At 42.6% G+C, this 20455-nt stretch overlaps 2 protein-coding genes across 3 annotated transcripts; one reads left to right on the forward strand and one right to left on the reverse strand.

Annotated features, from left to right (window-relative positions):
• The first annotated feature begins 217 nt into the window (after positions 1 to 217).
• On the forward strand, positions 218 to 16055 carry cUnh14orf180 (chromosome Un C14orf180 homolog). 2 transcript variants are annotated; one of them, XM_083792220.1, is made up of 7 exons: positions 218 to 431; positions 2432 to 2462; positions 2620 to 2728; positions 7393 to 7538; positions 11344 to 11476; positions 12767 to 12793; positions 13398 to 16055. In XM_083792220.1, exons 1-7 carry the CDS (start codon positions 289 to 291, stop codon positions 13601 to 13603), a joined length of 795 nt encoding a protein of 264 aa, XP_083648346.1. In that variant the 5' UTR covers positions 218 to 288; the 3' UTR covers positions 13604 to 16055. The 2 variants fall into 2 exon arrangements, with proteins under 2 accessions (XP_083648346.1, XP_083648347.1); XM_083792221.1 differs by lacking the exon at positions 12767 to 12793.
• Positions 16056 to 17284: 1229 nt separating this feature from the next.
• tmem179ab (transmembrane protein 179a-B) lies at positions 17285 to 19549 on the reverse strand (the record flags this gene model as incomplete). The annotated part of the gene is made up of 4 exons (XM_083791574.1): positions 17285 to 17498; positions 18232 to 18310; positions 18409 to 18546; positions 19248 to 19549. The coding sequence occupies 4 exons, from the start codon at positions 19547 to 19549 to the stop codon at positions 17319 to 17321; spliced, it is 699 nt and encodes a 232-aa protein (XP_083647700.1). The 3' UTR covers positions 17285 to 17318.
• Between the last annotated feature and the right edge of the window lie 906 nt (positions 19550 to 20455).

Genomic DNA, 20455 nt, shown 5'->3' on the forward strand with positions numbered 1-20455 from the left:
GTGTGTGTGTGTGTGTGTGTGTGTGTGTGTGTGTGTGTGTGTGTGTGTGTGTGTGTGTGCGTGCGTGCATACGTGCCACAGTTCTAGTGGGCGTGGTAAGTGGGCTGTTTGACTCCCATATCCTCTTGTCTCCGGTCCTCAGTTGGCCCTGCTCTGCTGTCCAGGCTTCACTTGCATCACCACACAGCTCTGCCAATCGGGGCAGATTGCCTTTTTCCCTTCCTGTTTTCCCCCTCAAACGTGGTAGTATAGACAGAGAGATAAGGTTTGCTTTTTTACTGTGACTCCATGCCCTGCGTGTGTGTAACAGGGCCTCATGAGGAGGCCACGCTGGGCTCGGCGGGATGGACCACCCCAGAGGAACAGTCGGAGCAGGCGTCTCAGGCCCAGAACCTGGAACGTCTGGCACAGCTCTGCATCATGAGCAAAAGGTAGGAACAAACGGATGTGTTTGCACGAGCAAAAGGTAGGAACCAACTGATGTGTTTGCACAGTGTTCTGCTTGTTTAAGGTCATCATTTAAAATGAAACAAAATGTTTATTATAGAGGCGTTTTGGGTTTGTCATTACAAAGTTTAAAGGGAACTAATGGTAGCATTGTATTGCATGTGTCTTATTCAGTGTGACTCTTATTTTCTGATATTTTTGGACATACATTAGAGATAAATAAAGTAGCCCATAGAATTAATGTAAAAACTTTATTATGTATGATTTTGTTTAGTTGTAGGCAAAATAAACAGTGGACTGCTGTTCATACCTTTCTGTCTTTGTTTTACAGAATTTTAGCTTTAAAAAACATACACACACACAAATGGGTACACCTTGTATGTATGTACTCACAAACCTTGTCAGAAGCAACTTTATCTTAATCTTTACTATTGTTGTTTTTGTTGTATGTTGTATTAGCAGTAGCACAGTATTTTGCAGACTTCGCCACAATAGCATTTCGCTGCTTGTACCTGCTGTATAAGTAGTGATTCTTGATTCATGTATGCATGCACACACATGCGTGTGCACACACACACACACACACACACACACACACACACACACACACACACACACACACACACACACACACACACACACACACACACACACACACACACACACACACACACACACACACACACAGAGACTCCCATACCAAGTGTTTGATTTCTGGTCACCATGTGAAAAAGGCAGAGTTGAATTTCCTTGTTGAGGTGGAGAAAAAAGACACCGTGCACTATTTGAGTTTCGAGTGTTGCCTGCAGAACACATTAACTGGATCTGGTGTCTCCTGTTGCAGGACTACTTTGTTAGGCCATAGCACATGCACACACTTTTTTGTATCCACCTGATTGCCTGAAAGGGTGGTGGAGGGCGGAAGGTTGCACGAGTGGAGCGTTCCGGTCGGGTACGGTCATTCGTCAAGGCATGAAATCTAGTTAAACTTGAATGAGATGTACTGAGGGTGCATGGAGTGATGGAGTCTTGGGTTTCTGGGTAAATAAGGACTAAGCCAGAATTTGCTACGGCTCTTTAATTTCCTAGAGAGGGGAATATAAGAGTTGCAGTGGTTGCTAATTATTGCTAATGCCTCTATGCCCGCAGTCAAACCTCTTATGGACAGGAAGTTGTAGTCCTCTCAGTAATGTGGTAGGAAGTCCTTTGGGCTGGCGAAGGGCTTCTCTGTCTCTGACGATCGGATGTCCTCTGAGGACCTTCTGAAGCAGTGTAAACCAACACCTGGCCATTACTAATTAAGACAAGTGTAGTTTTGGAGCAGTGATGCTGACATCTGTCACACTAAACAGCTCTACATCCATACACACACCGACACGTGAGGGTGGTGAATGTCCCTGGCTGGCACTGCCTGCATGCCGGGAGATATGAGAAGAACAGCTGGTGCCTGTTAAACGTGCCACATTACAATACTAGTGTGTTCACCTAGCTTAACCCCAAAGAGCAGAGGGCTGGTGCTGGTGGGGCACAGTCCAGTAAACAAACCTGTAAGCGCCATGCCTTTGTGTAATTCTCCCTGGAGGCAATTGGGACAGTTGGTTCTGGCAGAGAGAGATGGTTTCCACTTCCTCCATAAAGCAGGTCTAATGCCAGCAGCCTCATCCCACTCTAATCACAGCACACATATGATTCGATTTGTCATTCCGCTCTGCCCCAAACACTGAAATAGATATGCCTGCCTGACAATACAGCATGCAACACTAAGCTTAATTAAGGTCATCCTTTGTGGGCCTTTCTGAAAAGATGTATTTGAGGTTTAAATTGAACAAGGGTGCCCAGAGCAGAGGTAGATTTCATCTCATAACCTGGATTTAACCATAATGAGATTGATGGATTGCTTTTCCTTTCAGCAGATTTTTTTTGACTCCACAGAGACACACGGAGCAAAGAGGAAATGAAACCTCTCATCTTTCTTTTCTTTCAGACCCCACCTTGCTTTGGAATACAGTGGAAAGGTATGTGCTGTACGTAGCCTGTACTCTATGTACTATACTGTACTGTACTGTATCTTGCCTTCTGCATGTGTGTAACAGCTTTTCAGCTCTTTGAACAGATTCAACATTCAACATCACCCTAATGACCTCCAGTCATTAATAATAATGTGTCTCACAGGCCACTAAGATCCACCAGAGAACCTTTGGTAATGACCACCCCATAACAGCCAGGAGCCTGGAGCTGTTGGCCACTGTCTACGCTGAGATTGGCAAAACGGAGTATTCAGGTAAACACTCATCTGTGTTAAAGTCAACATACCAGCTTGGCCCAGCTTACCAGCGTGGCCTGGGAGGAACCTCTGCCCTGCATTTTTCACAATGGCCGTTGGCCTGTTATTTCGTCCAAAACTCAAACATAATCGGTACACATTATCTCTGGGGTCATCTGATCAAGATTTATGAGTCTGAATTTACAGATTCCATTAAAATTGACTGACTGTCTACCAACAGGGGCGGCCTTAAAGGACAACTTTAGTTTTTTTCAACCAAGGTTCATGTTTTAGGTTGTTATTAGAGAAAGTAAAAGATGAGTGTAATTTTTTTTTCATTTGCTGCTTTCTTTTGTTTTAGGGATTTTAGCTCTTTTTGACAGGGGGGCGGGGGCATTCGAGCATGGGGCTAAATATGTATTTTCTTACCAAATTTGATGGTGATTTATTTTTGTATTATTTACTATAGTCCTAATAAACCCCAGGAAATTACATCTGTCCACAGAAGATCACAGGATCTACTGAATGTGAAGGTAGCCTACTGGGGGAAGGCTTATACTGTGTGTATAGGCTCAATATGTCAGTTTGACACATTCAATAGATCCTGTGATCTTTTGTGGCCAGATGTAATTTATTGGGGTTTATTAGGACTTTAGTAAATAATAAAAAAAGAAATCGCCATAATATTTTGTAAAAAAATACATATTTAGCCCTATGCTCGAATGCCCCCGCCCCCCCCTGTCAGAAACTGCTAAAATCCCAAAAACGAAAGAAAGCAGAAAAAGAAAGAAAATTAACTCTCATCTTTTACTTTCTCTAATAACAACCTAAAACATGAACATTGGTTGAAAAAAACTAAAGTTGTCCTTTGAGGATCGGGAGGCCCCGTTCATGAAGTCATAATTTTAATAATGAATAATAAAAAATAATAAAAAAGAAATATATATATTATTTATATTTATATTATAAGTAGAAAATACACAAAAGCAGCTTGCTTGATTAAACAATTTTTTACTTTAAGGTATAACTGGAAGGCAGCATTGGCTATACAATGATGCAATCGCAACTGTCAGCGCTGCTAGTGCAGTGAGTGCACACACTGGGAAGTGGGAACAATTACAACCAAACAACACACTATACTACTACTATTTCTTTAAAAAAGTTTTTTGGGAGGCCCCTGGAGACTCGAGGCCCGTTTCAATTGAAACGATTGAAACATATATAAGGCCGCCACTGTCTACCAATGTTTGAGACCTGTGCTCCGAGCACTTATTATCTGATATGAAGTACCCCAATGGAAACCAGCTCAGTGGCCTTGTGGTTAGTGTCCGACTCAGTCCGAGTCCGACCTGAGATTGGGAGGTCGGGGTTCAATCCCCGGCCTTGTCATACCAAAGACAAATGGGACCCAGTGCCTCCCTGCTTGGCACTCAGTCTGCTTGTGACATACTAGCGTCATGCCCAGGGGGTGTACCTGTACATCAAGCAGCTTCACGCTACAGAAACAGGATAGGATCCTGCCCTATGGGCCCCATGGCTCTGCAAGGCTCTTCATCTCATGAACGTGATATCTCAGAAAGGCCTGGAGGGAATTTAATTCAATCTGGCACAAACTTCCACTCAAAGATGATTTGATTCAAACATTTCACTGCTTGTACCTGTATGAGTATAAGTGATAAATAAATCCCTCGTGATTCTCTCAAAACACCCCAGGCTGTTTTGAGTGCAAACCTGCAAATTGTACAGCACAGTATAATAAGTACAATACTGACATAACTTCAAAAGGAAGTTATGTTGGTACTGGGCACATGCAATCAGAAGTCTGCAGTGTTTTCACATCACCTTTTAATTGATTGATTTTACGGATTATAAGAAAAACACGAATACAGAGGATAATGACAGGTATTTCTAACAGGTATTTCTAACATTGTCCCAAGCAGTGTTGCATCGTTACTTTCTAAAGTAATTGTGTTAGGTTACTGGATACAAGATTACCTCCTGATAAAAGTAACTTTGCGTTATTTCTGCGTTACGACAAATAAAACCCAGAGACAGAGAGAGAGCTCATTCATTCAGGAAATGGCGCAAAATGTGTCAGATCGATTCTCGATAGGTCTTAAAGGTATATTCAGTGATTTCACTTAATTTAAATATCACTTATTTTTTGGATAAGCCTCCCTACTATAAAGTGTGCTGATCATATAAGGAGTTCCTCTATATCCCCAGTGAGCCCCTGGGGTAAAGAAAACCCTTGTTTCGGTTTGGGCTTTGGGTGGCAAAGCCTTCATCCAATCAGGATGAGAGGGGCCTTCCTCCAATCATGATCGAGTGGGGCGGGCCTTGGTGCACGTGCTGTTGGTCTGTTGTACTTCCCCCACTGTAGAGCGCGTGCATGTGCACATCTTGTTACCCGGGCGGACCAGGGTTTTTTTTTCTAATCACCCAAATCACTGAATGCTCCTTTAAATGTAACTAGTAACTGCATTTTCTTTGGAAAAGGTAACTAGGTTCATCTAGGTAACAGATTACTATAATTGCAAACTAACTTGTTAAGTTACTCCATTACCAAAGAAGTATTCCCGTTATATATCGCTGTTATTTATAACGCCATTACACCCAACAATGAGTGGTAAAATAAAATGGTAAATGGTGCATTTATATAGCGCCTTTATCCAAAGCGCTTTACAGAGATTGTGCATTACATTCACCCATTCACACACACATTCATACACCGATGGCAGCGGAAACCATGCAAGGCACCAACTAGCACATCGGGAGCAATTAGGGGTTCAGTGTCTTGCTCAAGGACACTTCGACAGTAACTCTGGGGGAGCCCGGGTTCGAACTGGCAACCTTACGGTTACCATCCAGGCACTCTACCCCTGAGCCACCGCCGCCGCCCCATAAAGAAATCCATAAAAAAGTCCCTCTACATTGTAGAGGAGTAGCTCCCTAGTCCACAACACACACACACACACACACACACACACACACACACACACACACACACACACACACACACACACACACACACACACACACACACACACACACACACAGCAGCAGTGTAAAAACGTTTGGCTACAGTAGCATACATTATTCACTCGAGGCATTTTACAAGAACGCACACTGGCCCTTAGTTATGCTGAGTATGGGCCATTTTTATCTGAGAACAAATATTGAAAAGCATACCCATTTATAATATTGTACATAATGCAGCTGCTTCTGTTTTTCTACTCAGAGCTATATCCTTCTGAATCCATCACTACCAACATGAGTTTGAGGGGGTGCATTTATTTATTTATGCAGTGATAGATTAACAGAAGTGAGTGACTGTTCCAATATTTTTGCTAAATATGATACATTTGTCTGAGATATAATTTCAGCTCCATTACAAGAGACTTTATACACAATTCTTTTTGAAAGATTCTTATTTCCAAGCTTATTACGGTACACTTTGTGCATAGTGTTTGTGCATAACGATGTGTTAATATGAAATGTTTTATACTTTAATGTTGTACTATCCTGTAGGATAAAGTGGATGTGATGCCTCCTCCACACTTCCGTTTCGTCTTTACAGTCGCGCAAATTTAATATCAATATAATCAAAGCATATCTTGCTGCTTATTAAAAATGGACATTCTTAAATACAATTTTAAGATATTTTATGATATTTTTGTGAACAGAAATGACAAAAATCTTCCGTTGTAGTAGTTCCAGTAGTTCTCATTGTTAACACCATGTCTTTTGAGGTGTACAGAGAAACAGGACAGTGCTGCTAATGCTGCAGTTTACATACTAGCTCTCTCTCCTGAGGCATGCATGACAGAACTGGTGCAGAACCTAGAAATATAGGCCATGCAGTTGCGCGATCAATATTGATTCATTTCACATTAACAATGTCTAGTTTAAATGTTTGTTAACAGTGTTCTGGAGCTTTAGTTCAGAATGTGATGCAATGTCACAAGCAGATCTACAAACATGTACATCTGCTATTTTTGAAAAGCCAAAGTATAAAATTATGTGGTAAATACTGACATGGATGCTTTCGGTGTATTAATGGGTTAAGTTACCTACTCTGTTTCTTACAGTACTTAGAATATACACGGTATGCAAATGGTTTGAAGCTTGTTATTGATTTTAGATGACGAAGGTGGAATCAAAACAAGGCAAAGGTCAGAGTACAGCACATGGGACATAATGGTCACGTGGAGGTCTTCCATGTACAATGTGTCTGCACTTTTACTGACCTTTATGTTGTATTATACACAACGGATTCCTTTTTGACCCAAACATGGTTGTAACTGAGGGTTGTTTTCAGTGTTAGCAGCTATGTGCCTCTAGATATACTCCTATCAATGTCCACTGTTAACCTATCTCACATGTTGATACCTTTTGCATTAGTGACAACTTATTTAAAGAAAGGCTAACAGATTACAGTTAACGACATTATGTTACGATTAAATCAGATCAAACAAATTGAGTTAAACATTCCCTAAACCCACTCTGCATTTACTGAGCTCTGCCTGGCAATGACACAGTTAACCTTGTCTTTTCTCCAAATGGTCTGTCCTGCTTTGCATGTTTAACTTTGCCTTATCGTCCGTCACTGAAGCGCTCAGCAGACTCAGTGTGGTTGTCAGTGTTCTTCACTTCATGTCCGGTCATGGTTGTCTCCGTAGACTCGCTGGGTCAGTGTGTGTCTGCGCTGTCCAAGCGCTTCGCCGCGGCAGAGTCCCTCAGAGACACCGTCAATTGTCTTCCTCACTCTCACAGAGACAAACGTGCAGATGTACGCCACAGGAAGGAACCCCACCACCACCAAGAGGTAATTTATTTTGTGCGTGTGTGCGTGTGTGCGTGTGTGCGTGCGCATGCTCGCGTGCGTGCGTTGTTGCGGGTTCATTTCGAGTATAAAGAAGAAACCCAGAAGAATTAATTTGACATTTTCTCATAGAACACGCTTTACATTGAACAAGTATTTCAAATTGGTCAACTCTGTTATAGACAAATTGGATAAAATTAATTATAGTTAATATAGTATAGTTCACAATCGTTCTTTACCTTATTAACCTGATTAAAGGTAATGTAGGTAATATATTTTGGTGTTAAAGCTCTGTCTATATTATGGTTGTTCAGTAACAGTGTTAGTCCCTCTTTAGTAAACAGACAATACATTTTGAGGTGAGCCAATTTCATCCAATCAGGAGAGAGTACCAATTTATCTCCTGACTGGATACAATTGGTATCCTGACCTGAAAATGCATGTTCTGTTTATTACAGAACACGAGGACGGCGCCAACCTATTTGGTGCCGGCCTACTCAGGGCCATGCATGCCATGAACGAGGCAAGACATATCAGCTGTTTATTCCACAAAATAATTGATTGATATTTATATTTATTTACAATTCTCCTGAGTCAAAAGTTCATGCACGCACAGCCCTGGACTAATCAGTCACTGGACTCATTTGGAGAAGGGGCTATAGGGAGGGGGAGTTAAGAACTCAGAATCTCAAAAAGAGACTGTTGTTTAAAAACGGTATTGACAGGAAACAACAAAGCAGAGGAGAAAACGGCACAGCTGGGGTAGTGTGGGCGAGGCATCAAGGTGACTGTGGCCTCAGGACATACCGTATTGATTGTTGAGGGGGCAGAAGACAGAGAGAGGGGCCTGCGTGGCCTTGGCCTTAATGGCTACATAAGGAAGTGTTAACTTTGACTGGAAAAGACTCGCTCACCGTATAGAAAAAGAAGTAAAACTCCTTAGACTGAGACTTAGAAAAATATATTTTCTTTTATTTTATCATGCTGTGCTCATGGTGCTCTGTGCTCATGGTGCAATTAAAAAGCAAACGTTTCGGTCCTCAGACCTTCGTCAGTGCTATGCATAAGGAAGTGACAACGCCACATTTATACTGTAGGCATATGAGGGATCATATAAACCTATTGTATTAACCATATACTGTATTGTTATGTCTTACTGATAGCTGTTTGATTGTGCTGCGATGTTATATTTACTCTCGCCTGCTCCGACTGTTCCTCTGGGGTGGTCCATCCCGCCGAGCCCAGCGTGGCCTCCTCATGAGGCCTCCTCAGTTTGGAAGTAAAGAAGAGTTGTGTTTATGCTGTGTCATGGTCTGCTAATTCACCAACACAATATGTATATATATATTTTTCTCCCACTCAGCCACAATGAATTACAAAAGCAATAACATACTAGGTAGGTTTCCTTAGAGTTTCCTTAGAGTAGGCCTATATTAGACTGGGCCCATATATGAACTAGAAATGCACTCTCTCAAGATGCCAACTTGCGCCTTGCACACAAGTAGGCATGCCATGAAGTGTGCTCACCACTGCTGGTAGTGGTACGACTGCTGCTCTGAGTCCTAAAGCTCTCTGCTGCTGTCTGGGTACGAGTGCTGCTCTGAGTCCCTATAGAGCTCTCTGTCTGGGTACGACTGCTGCTCTGAGTCCTAGAGCTCTCTGCTGTCTGGGTACGACTGCTGCTCTGAGTCCTAGAGCTCTCTGCTGTCTGGGTATGACTGCTGCTCTGAGTCCTAGAGCTCTCTGCTGTCTGGGTACGACTGCTGCTCTGAGTCCTAGAGCTCTCTGCTGTCTGGGTACGACTGCTGCTCTGAGTCCTAGAGCTCTCTGCTGTCTGGGTATGACTGCTGCTCTGAGTCCTAGAGCTCTCTGCTGTCTGGGTACGACTGCTGCTCTGAGTCCTAGAGCTCTCTGCTGTCTGGGTACGACTGCTGCTCTGAGTCCTAGAGCTCTCTGCTGTCTGGGTACGACTGCTGCTCTGAGTCCTAGAGCTCTCTGCTATTCTAAATCCTTTAGACCCGTTATTGACCTTATACCAACCTTGAAACGTACTTTAGTTACCTCACCAAGAACAGTGGTCACCGACATACATACATACCCAGCCGATCGCAGTACTTGCGCAAATAATTATATACAGTATATACTGTACATGTAAGAGTGTCAGTGTCAAGATAATTAACATAGTTACTGCCAGATCAATCTGGGACCCCATCTGCAAAAAAGATTTTTTAACCCCTCTTTGAATTTGGAGCTCTGAATCTATCTTGAGAGATTAGTGACAGACAGACGTAGGACAGATTACAAAGAGATTACAAAGATTAAAAGTTATAATGCACTTTTGCAAGTGTGCCTATGTCTAGCCTATGTCTGATCCCTACGCACCCGTCTCTCAGATGATCAGGTGTTTATTAGACATTGCTTTTCGAAAGAATAAATGTTAATAATGAATATGAAAAGAATATAACAACTAGAAAAAGTGCCCTTCCGGGCACAGGTCTCCACCAGGTTATCCACAGATCCGTGCAGTTAGAGGTAAAAACACTTTTCGGCCAGTTATAGCGCCACCTTGAGGCTGAGTTGAAATTGTTCATGTGGCATTTTGTCCTCGGCCTAGTGGGAATGTGGGTGCACAATTTCACGGAAATGACGCGATGTGTTCATGATTTGCAGCATTTTGTTTGAAACTGAGCACTCCTGTGAACTTTGGAAGCCAATCTTAACCAATCAGGATGGAGTCTGATAAATCTGAAAGACCCGTTTCGTTGAATGGCTCTAGAGAGACTGTGTACCAATTTGCGTGATGTTTGGACAAAATCTGTAGGTGTACTGTGCAAAAACTTGTTTTGCACAAAGCGTCCTCCTGGTGGCGCTATAACAGGCCGTTCTGGAAAGTTTGGGGCAGAGGTTCATGGTTGGCATCCAGGGAGTGTGTGTGCAAAATATGGCATCGAAAAACTTGTTTTGCACAAAGCGGCCTCCTGGTGGCGCTATAACAGGCCGTTCTGGAAAGTTTGGGGCAGAGGTTCATGGTTGGCATCCAGGGAGTGTGTGTGCAAAATATGGCATCGACCGGGTTAACGGTGGCCGAGATTAGCTGTTCACGGACACACGGACACACGGACACACACACGGACACACGGACACACACACGGACGGACACGCGGACGGACGGAGTGCAAAACATACTCTCCCCACATGCCTTCGGCCTGGTGGAGACAATGACAGTCTGGAGGAACAATAACAGTAGCAGAAATATCAAGTACAGGACACACGGTCATAAATACACTCGTTTAATACAGCCAATACTACAATACAATGCTGTGCCTGCCTCCAATTCCTTCCAAAATACCTGTACTACAGTGTTAAAAGCACCTAATGAGATGCTTTTGAAACTGTGTTTGACTTATTTTTGTCAACATGTAAAGGTCTGTGCCCATTATTCATCTGCTCGCTTCACTTGCAGAGTGGCACAGCTATATGAGGAAGTGACTACACCACACTCATATGTAGGTGTATGAGGGATCCTATAAAACCATTAACCATATAGTTACGCTTAACCCTTGTTAAACATGCCAAAATGAATTACAAAAGCAATACCATACTGTAGGTTCACAAGTATCCTTAGAGTAGGCCTACTGTATATATTTGACTGAATAACTCCAAGCCTCCAAGTCTTTCCCCAAACACTCAAATGCAGGCTTTGGGCCAAAGGAAAGGCTGCAAACCTGGTCACCTCGTTCATGCCCTCCTCTTAAAGGGGTATGGTTTGAATTCACAGTGAAACATGCTTTAATAATCCTCTATCCAGGTATCCAATGGTAAAGTCCCCACCTCCATACTAAAGAGGCCAAGTCCCAGCTGTGGTTCCGACCCAGAACCCACCCACAGACGGAAAGGCGAGCGGCGGGTTCGATTCAGGGAACCTGAGACCACTGTACATGGTGAGCATGTGGACAAAAACCATAGCGGGCGTTGTGAGCTTGTAGACCGATTATTTGAACTATTTTAATAGTAAAAAATGGCAAAAACGTTTGCTGGAATATGCCTGTATTCTCTGTGGTTAATTATGCATGGAAATGAGACTGCATGGAGTCTGTTTATGCAAGATGCAGCCTTTATGAAGGATGCTCAGCAGCCAGTTGTATACCGCATGCTGTGCAAGCGTCTGTCTGTCTGTCTGTCTGTCTGTCTGTCTGTCTGTCTGTCTGTCTGTCTGTCTGTCTGTCTGTCTGCCTGCCTGCCTGCCTGCCTGACTGCCTACCTGCCTTTCTGTCTACCAACCTACCTTCCTTCCTGCCTGCCTGCCTGCCTTTCTGCCTTTCTGTCTACCTGCCTGCCTGCCTTTCTGTCTACCTGCCTGCCTGCCTTTCTGTCTACCTGCCTGCCTTTCTGCCTTTCTGTCTACCTGCCTTTCTGTCTACCTGCCTGCCTGCCTTTCTGTCTACCTGCCTGCCTTTCTGCCTTTCTGTCTACCTGCCTTTCTGTCTACCTGCCTGCCTTTCTGCCTTTCTGTCTACCTGCCTTTCTGTCTACCTGCCTGCCTTTCTGCCTTTCTGTCTACCTGCCTGCCTGCCTTTCTGTCTACCTGCCTGCCTGCCTTTCTGTCTACCTGCCTGCCTGCCTACCTGCCTGCCTGCCTTTCTGTCTACCTGCCTGCCTACCTGCCTGCCTGCCTTTCTGTCTACCTGCCTTTCTGTCTACCTGCCTGCCTACCTGCCTGCCTGCCTTTCTGTCTACCTGCCTGCCTGCCTTTCTGTCTACCTGCCTGCCTGCCTTTCTGTCTACCTGCCTGCCTGCCTTTCTGTCTACCTGCCTGCCTTTCTGCCTTTCTGTCTACCTGCCTTTCTGCCTTTCTGTCTACCTGCCTGCCTGCCTTTCTGTCTACCTGCCTGCCTGCCTTTCTGTCTACCTGCCTGCCTTTCTGCCTTTCTGTCTACCTGCCTTTCTGCCTTTCTGTCTACCTGCCTGCCTGCCTTTCTGTCTACCTGCCTGCCTGCCTTTCTGTCTACCTGCCTTTCTGTCTACCTGCCTGCCTGCCTTTCTGTCTACCTGCCTGCCTTTCTGTCTACCTGCCTGCCTGCCTGCCTGCCTTTCTGTCTACCTACCTGCCTGCCTGCCTGCCTGCATTTCTGTCTACCTGCCTGCCTGCCTGCCTGCCTGCATTTCTGTCTACCTGCCTGCCTGCCTGCCTGCCTGTTGACTGACTGGCCTTTATTTTGTTGGCTTTACAGACATTCCATACTATGACTGTTTAGGTGGTAAGTTTGTCTACAAACATGTTAAAAACTCACTAACTTCTGCATGAGCACTAGTGTCAGCCGCACAGATCTGTTTCCCCCGTCCATCCATTTACAAAAACATTTGTCATTGTGTGTGGGGAATTGTTCTTACCCGACAGCATGGATTTTGTGTTTACAGTATTCTGTTAGTACACAGATTGTATGGCAGCACTTCCCATATTAACAATGGGTACACACAGTGGTGGACAAAGTACTCAACCCCAGTACTTGAGTCAAAGTATAGACACTATTATTGCTCAACTACAAGTGAAAGTTGATTGTCAAATTTGTACTTGAGTTGTATTTTTTTATACGTTTTGGTCCATTTGGTCACTTCCTAGAAAGTGTTAAATACAATATTTGTCTTTGAAATGTAGTGGAGTGAAAGTCTTTTACGACTTTCACTAAAACTTAGAAAAAAAGAAAGAGAAAACGTAAGAGAAAAATCAGTACTGTCCACCACTGGTAACAGGTAAAACTCTGCAACTTACAAAGTGCTGGTTTCACTGGGAGAAACATGCATAGATAAATGCCGATTTACAAATCAAAGCTGCAAATGAAAAATAGATGCCTCATGTTACAGCCTACGAGACCACGCCGGCCCGCCCCCACCTCGCTCTATTCACCTGCCTCTTCCTGCTGATGTCATTCCTGGGCGTGGCCATGTACTGCACGGACCGCCGACGCCCACAGCGAATGTGCGAGGAGCTGGAGGCCTCGCTGGCCGTGTACCTGCTGCACATGAAACAGGCTCTGTGGGGATGCTGGATATGGCTGACCATGCAATGACTGAGACCGACCACAGGGGGAGACATGGAGCATTATATAAATCTCTTCAGACTCCTCTTTCACTGTCCTTGAAGGTGTCCGGACTGGCCTACAAACACCTCCTCAGCCATTCAGCAGGCCCATGCTGCACTATCTGTGGTGTTGAGAGCAACTGCTCTCATAATGCTATGAGGATCAATGCATAATCCCAGAAATATGTAGCTTCCATGCCTGTATGTATATGTACTTAGGTGGTGGGTAAGCCACGTTTGTTCCAAGTTCATGACATTTTGCACATTATGCAATGTGGATGTTACCATTGTGTTCACCAAATGACAAAAGAATATTTGATTTCTTTATTTTTGTATTTCAAGTTGACACTAGTCTATTGTATGTGAGTGAATGCAATGTGAGTTTCCATGGAATGCAAATATTTATTTTATCACACATCTTCATTCATTAACTTCATTAAATGTGTACACCACATTTGACACAGAACTGAATCAAACTGAATGCTGTATATATGGTACAGTACACTAAGGACTATCACAATATTCAGCCTTGTAATTGTACATAAATGAATGTAGAGATATGACTGGCTTTGAATTGGCACCAAACACATTCAAGATGCTCAAATGTGAAAACTTTTGTTCCAAGAGATATGGACACATCACCAAGCCAGATTGAATGACTAAATTGCAAAAAAGAGAGAGAAAGTGTTACATAGTAGTCCATGGTACATCTGGCCATGAATACTGTACGTATAATGTCAAATCCTGAGTGTTGATTAACTTCCATTTGTACACTGTCTGAGTTACAATTAATGAACTGAGTAATGATAAATTCCTAGTTGGTCTAAGGAGAAACTCTTCAGCACAATAATATGAATTCTCTCTCCTTATTCTCTCTCCTTATTGCTTTAACTGCTTTAAATGCCACAAATGATAACCTTAAATGTTATTTATTATTCTATACTGTATATGTGCAATTTGTGCATTAAGCAAAAATACCCATCTTTTCATTATTTAATCATTTTTAAGGTTTTTTGTTACCTATTACATTTCTATTTCTAAGGTTTTTCAATATTCCGGTTTTAATCTTGATGTCAAATGCTCATCAAGCTTTAGACAATTTGGTGGTCGCTTATGAAATGTTTTATGATCAAGAAGAAAGAAGTAGCATATGCTTTTTGTGGAAGTTTATTAGAATGAGGCCAAACACAGAAATCATTATACGGAACCAGTTTTCTAGTTCCTTTGCATATAGTTTGTCACAAATACAATTCTGATAGCCAAGCTACCAAACAAAAAATGTTCAGTGTGGAAGCACATTACCATGGTCCCATCAGCTTTTCATATGCCCCTCTGGTCATTCATTTTTATCACCAGTGGGGATATGTTTTATCCCTGCTTCTGGTCTAAATGAATTATACATACCGGTATATACATTTCCATTTGGGAAATGTAGACTGTCTCTTATGTTTCATATTTATCAAAATGGCTCATAATTTGTCTTTTTTAAAATTAAATTAAGAAAGTTTTAAATACAAAAATAGCTGAATTAGGAGGTCTACACGTTTACAACACGTTGCAATGCAAATAGCTGTGAGCTTGTAGATTTATTTGTCGTACAAAGATGTATATAGGGCTTAAGTTGTTAAGAAAATCTGTTTTTTCTTCTCCAAATCGAACCCTTAATAATGGTGCATGGCACACAGACCTCTCAGTTTCAGCAATAATGCCTACTTTCCAATAAAACATAATTCTTTATATAAAAGGTTTCACAGAACACAAAGGGAGTTTGCCATCAGCATTTTCAATTTTGGTGTTCAGGACAAAATAGCATCAGAATACTTTGAGGGCTTTCTTTGCACTGTCAGACTGAATTGTCATTAGCAATAAACCAATATCCAGACAAACCATGGCCTGTATAGTATACTGTAGGCACAAGTTAGATTAGCTGCATTTCACAGCTGTCAAAACATTTTGACACTTTGAAAGAAGTGCCTTTCTGGATGGTTTTCTTATCGCTAATTTGTACATCATACGACCGTATCGCTCAGCAAAAAGAAACGGTTTTCAACTGAAAAACAAATGTGCAACGTGTCGCACATTTCATGATGCAACATTTGCATCGCGTTTGTCAGTTGCAAATGTTGTTCTTGGCGAGAGACACAGCCATACGACAAAGTATAAATTAGGCTTCAGTTACTACATTTTTTATGATTTGAATTGTTTTGAATAAAACTGTCATTGCATACCAAAGTCGATGAGGCAGTGTCTTGCTTTCTTCGTCAATCAGCATGGTAGTGTGTGAGGTGCGTGTTACAGGGGAATGGATGGAAGATACATGCCGGTATTATACAGTATGTGTATCACAAGGATACCGGAGAACTCACCAGTTTTCCAACTCGCCGCATCCAAAAGTCTTCATCAATGTCTTCATCGTTATGCTAACATGCTGTCTTCATCAGTGTAGTATGTCAAACCCACAGATATTATAGTTCAATTACAAAGTTCAAATTATTTTGTGCAATTAAATGGTCAGCTAGATAATGATAAAAAGGTGGTTATGTGAATACTAATGATAGTACCAATGATATTTCAGGATATTGTTTAATGAATTACATTGTTTTGGTACTTTGGTGTTTAAACTTTAGCATTCCTACTTCATCTAGTGTAAACTCTAAACAACTATCCTCTCTCTCAATTCAATGCAATTTAAATTAAGGTGAAGTAAAACTAAGATGCACTAAACCGCGGCGAGTTGGAAATCTGGCGAGTTCTCCGGATACCTATCACAATACACAGTACTGGTGTGTATCCTACACTCCTACAGTATAAAGTACAAATTAAGAGAAGCCCTGATTTGATCACACTAAAGCATTTCGGAGTAGACGTTCAATATATTAAAGTAATTCCAATACCTGTTTCTCAACATTATAAAAATCAGTATTAACACTGAGGAAGCACACATAGGATGCTGCAGCATGCAGAGAGCTCACCATCATGTTGTAGTGCCTGCCAGACAAGCCTGTATCAACAAACATGTGGTGTTCTACCAAAAAAGAAAAGAAAACCTACCATAACATCTACAAAACCCACCCTATTAATTTGCCATGCATTTAGTCCGTGCAATAAAACCATACATAAACACAACACGAGCCATTTTAAGCATCCTCTGAGTGAATCGTGTTGCTAAATAGGGAATCGAACTGCTCTGGGTTGCAAAACAAAAACAAGACCCCCCCTCCTCCCACTGCTGAGCATTCATCCCTATTAAATGCTTGTGGACTATCTTAGCTCAATTATAACTGTCAGTTTTGAATGAAATTTTTAATCTTGGACAACTCTTATGAATCTCTAAATGCACAAAGTGGAAAAATAAGCGCTGAGAAACAGTTGAGATCGACTGCCTGCAGTGCTAGCATATTCATCTGCAAATCAATTATTAAAAGCATGAAGCATTTCCCTTTGGTTCTATTTATAGTCAATGGGAACAATAAAGACAATTGATCTGATTGTCTTGACAGGCAAACAGGTCTGGCAAACACGAGGTGTGTGTGTGTGTGTGTGTGTGTGTGTGTGTGTGTGTGTGTGTGTGTGTGTGTGTGTGTGTGTGTGTGTGTGTGTGTGTGTGTGTGTGTGTGTGTGTGTGTGTGTGAGAGAGAGAGAGAGAGAGAGAGAGAGTGTGAGAGAGTGAGAGAGTGAATGAGTGAGTGAACGTCTTCTGGGTTCTAGAGCAGACCAGTCTTGAGGTCTACATCAGATCTACGGTAAGAAGAGCGCCCCAGCAGCAGGTCCTTCTCATGGATCAAGCTGTCCAACAGGTCCTCCTGTCTGTAGTTGTGGTAGACCTTCAGGAAGGCCATCACTGCTATCCCCAACCAGGTGAGCCAGGCAGCCCACAGGCCAAACTGCAAAGATCCAGGAAAGAGCAGGTCAGCCTTTTGTCGTCATACAATCGGAAATCTCTACCTATCAATAGACCTGGGGAATTCTAAATGCCAGGTAGTTGCGGCAAACCTATGCCTACTGCTTTAAAAACCAGTCATGTCACCAAATCAAATATGAAGACATTAGATTGGGAATTATAGACATCTCCCAGCAGACCGGGAAATGTGGATTAAAAAGCTAATTATCACACACCACCAGAGAGCAGTCCGTCAGAATGCTCTGAGGCAGTCAGTGCTAAAATGGATGGCCACAAGGAGGGGGAGTGCTTGTTTTGTTTCACAAATATAGAGTCTGAGCCAGTGGTTCCCAAACTGGGGGTCGGGAGTCGGGAGCACATGGCGGTCCCCAAATTATTTTGGGGGGTCCCCAGATGATTATCTATTATGTACAACGTTGTTTTCTCACTCAACAGTAAACAAAGCAACATACAGTATGAGAGTATAAAAGTATCCATTCTGCACATTTCTAAAGTTACAATTTAATGACCTTTAAGACTTTTTAGTACCAAATTGGCCATATTGTCAAATATTTACGTACCGGTAAGAAAGAGGGAAACATGAAAAGTGTATAAAAGTGTATAATTGGACCCGTAATTAACACTCAGTATTTTACTATGTACACATAGGATTTTGTATTTTATCTCTGTAATCAGAGTTTTGTGTCCTGTATAAATCTACACAACTATAGTCTCACCTGAGCTATAGCAAACTGGTCATAGAAGGCAGAGTTGTTCAATCCCAGTTCCAGATCGGTGTCCTGAAGGTCCTCACAACTATCAAACGAAAGACGGGAGTTTAGGAGGAAGTCCAAAAACAAATTTGATTGATTGATTGATTGATTGATTGATTGATTGACGTGCTTCCCTCTCACCTGCTGGGCATACTGCCACCCTCTGTGATGGCATCACACCACAGGTTGAAGCCCACACTGATGATGGTGCTGGACAGGAAGACAGTGACGACCACCAGAGAGCTGATGACCAGGTTCAGGAAGGCATTGAATGCGGAGCTGCATGTGTGGAGAATCAAATACAACCACAACACAACATTAACATCTAGTATGGGGGGACACCATGACAATGTTGAATAGTGTTTAATGTAATAATGTTGTATCATATCTGATTAAAAACTAAATAATAATAATAATAATAATAATAATATGATAGGCCTATACATATGCTGCCGCCTATTTAAGTGCACAAAAAAATGGTCCTGCCTGTCCTGAACAATTACACAACATTAACATATAGTCTGATGTCAGTGAAAGCCATTGAAGATCAAAACCAATAGCTGTATAGATGTGAATGTGATTGCTCCGCTGTTAATATAGGGAGCAAATGAAATTGTCTCCCCCAGCTGGTGTGGGCGATATCGATTATATGAATGATGCATATTTATGATCTAGCTTTTCCAGTTGAAAAGGCCTGGTACAGGCTATGTGAAAAATGGCTAATACAACACAGAATGTAATTCCATCAGAACACGAACAGTGCGTTGCAACATAGGGTGGGGGATGGATGGACATAAAATATAGCATCGCACGCCTTAGCTCTGGTCCATATATAAGCCTTATACGGTACTGCTCTTGCTGCCGTTCCATCTAAATGCAATGGACCAGAGCCTTATACATTCGCCCGAGTGCAGCCTATCAAATAATAATCAAACACCCTGACAGTGTCGTGGAACAACCACAAGTGAATGGTCACTCACTCGTCGTGTCCTTTGCATAGAAAGAACAACAGTCTCCACGCCTGCACTGCGGACAGGATAAGAGATGCTATCCCGACAAAAGTGATGAAACTGCAGGAGGACTCGGGTCCCCACTCCTCCACGATGAACCGCTGCTTCGACACAGTGATGTTCTCATTCTGCCACATGCCACGAGTGAAGAGCAAGCATTTACCCCCAAAGTCCTCTGTATTTTCGGATAGAGGCACTACGGCAATGAAGCCAAACACAAAGGCTAAAAAATAAAGAATACATTGCGCAAATATTAAATTATCGAGGGCCATTTTTCTTTGTCGGTCTTCTGCGTCCCGACTCCCGAAGCATCAGCGGCTGCGCAGTGGGAACCCCACGGAGCAGGAGCGTAGGCGCACTGGCGCAGCATCCGATGAGCTCTGCTTTAAATTAATTATATTTACCTTTATCAACATCCTGAATATAAACATTTACCTTTGATTACGCTCACATCGGTATAGTAGCCTATGTTATTCTGAATCTGAACTAGCCAGCCACAACTGACAGCTCAACTATTAATCATTTTGTCTAATAATTGCAAAAATAAAAAGATATAGCCTATTTCAGATAAGATGCCTTAGCAGTGCACACAGCAGAGGGGACAGCCCCGGCCCCCTTGTTATGTGTATTAAATATAGACTTATAACATGACATCAATCCCCTCTGTCTCTCCTCCCCATGCACTCAGACTGACACAGACACACCCAGGCTGGCACACCTGCAGCAAATTCCCCAATTGTCCTCTGCTGCGGTCAGACTTCTGCTATAAAAGCCAGCCAGCTCAGTGTCAAGGCAGACAGTAGACCCAGGCCAGTAACACTTCAGTCCCAACACAATGCCTTGTTAAATACTTTTTCAGTTAAGTTTAATTTAGTTAATTCTCCTGTTTTGGCCGGCATCTCTCCAGGTCCCCTTTGTTTCCTGAGTTCTTGTAAAGTAAGCTACTATTGATATTATTTGTCTGCAAATTAAATTCAACTTGCAATGATTCAATACTACTGTGGGGAACAGTTGGTTAATAAAAACCGTTAACTTGTTACTTGCGCAAGCAGAGCGCGCAAGTAATGTTTTCGCCCGGTCTCTTCCGCCGTGACAGCTGTCCCGCCATTCGATGTTTATGCAGAAAAACATCAAATCTGTGCCTGTTTTGCTGGGACCAAATGACCACAAATGACCAT

This window comes from Protomyctophum parallelum (genome assembly GCF_964188405.1).
Source record: "Protomyctophum parallelum genome assembly, chromosome: 20".
Classification (NCBI taxonomy): Eukaryota; Metazoa; Chordata; class Actinopteri; order Myctophiformes; family Myctophidae; genus Protomyctophum; species Protomyctophum parallelum.

Bases quoted from the DNA above. Each gene is read 5' to 3' on its own strand.
- cUnh14orf180 (XM_083792220.1), top strand. From the start codon at position 289: ATGCCCTGCGTGTGTGTAACAGGGCCTCATGAGGAGGCCACGCTGGGC. The intron at 432-2,431 runs GTAGGAACAAAC...CTTTTCTTTCAG, and splicing joins CTCTGCATCATGAGCAAAAG to ACCCCACCTTGCTTTGGAAT. The intron at 2,463-2,619 runs GTATGTGCTGTA...TGTGTCTCACAG, and splicing joins CTTTGGAATACAGTGGAAAG to GCCACTAAGATCCACCAGAG.